General features: G+C 43.0%; 1 protein-coding gene across 1 annotated transcript in view; it reads left to right on the top strand.

Annotated features, from left to right (window-relative positions):
* focad (focadhesin) overlaps nucleotides 1-1589 on the top strand; it is a gene marked incomplete at its 5' end in the record, with an annotated part of 75092 nt that overhangs the window by 28596 nt on the left and 44907 nt on the right. Inside the window, one exon of the mRNA XM_015402087.1 lies at nucleotides 266-459. Within this exon, the coding sequence (XP_015257573.1) occupies nucleotides 266-459 (194 nt within the window). The remainder of the gene's footprint in view (nucleotides 1-265; nucleotides 460-1589) is intronic.

Raw genomic sequence — 1589 nt, 5'->3', positions numbered from 1 at the left:
GATGAAAAAGGGGTCCCTATGTCCTCCAGCAGTCTAAGCCTATAATTATACTAAAGTGTAACATAGCTGATTTATGCCCCCAAAAATCCAACATTTTAAGATGCAAGCAGGGTTTAAGAAAAAAACTATAAGCCGGTTTATTTTCTTATATGGTACCAAAAAAGAATCGAAAGCTGCTTTCACCCCGACTCCTAATGTCGTCCAACAGTCACAATGGTTCTAAAGGTTTGGGTCTGTCTCTAAAGAATCTTTTTCTTTTCTGCAGCGCTGACTTTAGCCCCTGGAGAGGAGGAGTGGTCGCCCTGGCCCAGTCCGGTTCTGGTTCTGCCTGTTTTGCAGCTCCTATCCTGCTCACAGCTCACCGAGCCGCTGGCCGATCCATCAACGCACGGCTTAAACGAGCGTCTGGCACACAGCTTGTTACGCAGCATCAGCAAACCCACCAAAAAGGCCCGACGGGTAGGCGGAGTCAGGCAGCTTCTCCCTCTGATCTCACCACTGTTCAGTGAGGGGAAAAAAGGTTTTCATTCAATTTAAAACTTTATCCATGAAATAACAATGACGGAAGTGTCTGACGGAAGGTATAGTAGAGGATTTTCGCATATTTTTCAAAATACTTCTCCACTTTAAAAAAAAATGCACATGCACAACCCTGTACCCGCTCCCGAGAGGGAACGTCTATTAAGCGTGCATGAGCCCATTTCTACTAGTTTAATAGCAGTGATGTCAACTTTTCCTGTCGAGTAGAAACTTTGGAACCGAAGCATCCTTGCTAAGCTAACCTGTGATTTCAGTGCACGCCATCACGTGAAAGAATCTCCCAAAAACGCTCTGCTCCTGTTTCTCTCTTCTGAGGCCTTCCTTTTCTTCTCCTAAACTTCGTAGACACTTTTTCCTCTTATGACCCCTCAGCCGTTTTCAAAGAAATGGTGAGCAATGACTGTCTGAAACCGTAATTCACTACTGAAAAGTTCACATGCACAGAAAAAGACGGCTAACTGGGGACGAGCAGCTAGGACGGCCTTACGTAAACATATCACCAGAATGATTGACAGTTAGGAGGACCACTTACCTCCTCGCCTCCCACAGACGGGAGGCCGGCTTGTTTCTTTGTTGTTGTTTTGTCAGATTTCCATGACATCAATAATCACAGCTTCATCCATTTAAGATTATAACTGAAGATATAAGCAGAAAGTCCAAGTGATTTTTTTCCATGTTGCCTTTCTGGTATTTTTTAACAGAATATCAGTAACTTCATTGTAAAGATAACAAAGAATGAACAGAATTAAACAGTAATGGGGATCGCACCGCCTCGAGTAATAAAAACCACAAAGACATAAAAGGGCAAAGACGTACATCAGAAGAACAATCAAATGAAGTCGGATCTAATTGGTTTCACGTACTCAGTCCATTTGGACCAAATCTTATAAAATTTTTCTTTTTCTAATTGGAGGGAAAAACAGATCCTTTCCATCACATAAATCTGGTAAACAATTTCAATCCCGGGGCAGGCTTGTTTTGTTTTTATGACCGCAATTGCGGAAAACAACTCGTAAAGATGGACCCGCTAGAAGAGCGAGGTGCGTGAG

Source organism: Cyprinodon variegatus, unplaced genomic scaffold (genome assembly GCF_000732505.1).
Source record: "Cyprinodon variegatus isolate N-32 unplaced genomic scaffold, C_variegatus-1.0 Scaffold1297, whole genome shotgun sequence".
NCBI classification, from domain to species: Eukaryota; Metazoa; Chordata; class Actinopteri; order Cyprinodontiformes; family Cyprinodontidae; genus Cyprinodon; species Cyprinodon variegatus.
Note: the sequence above shows the minus strand (reverse complement) of the source record. Positions and strands in the feature narration are given on the sequence as shown.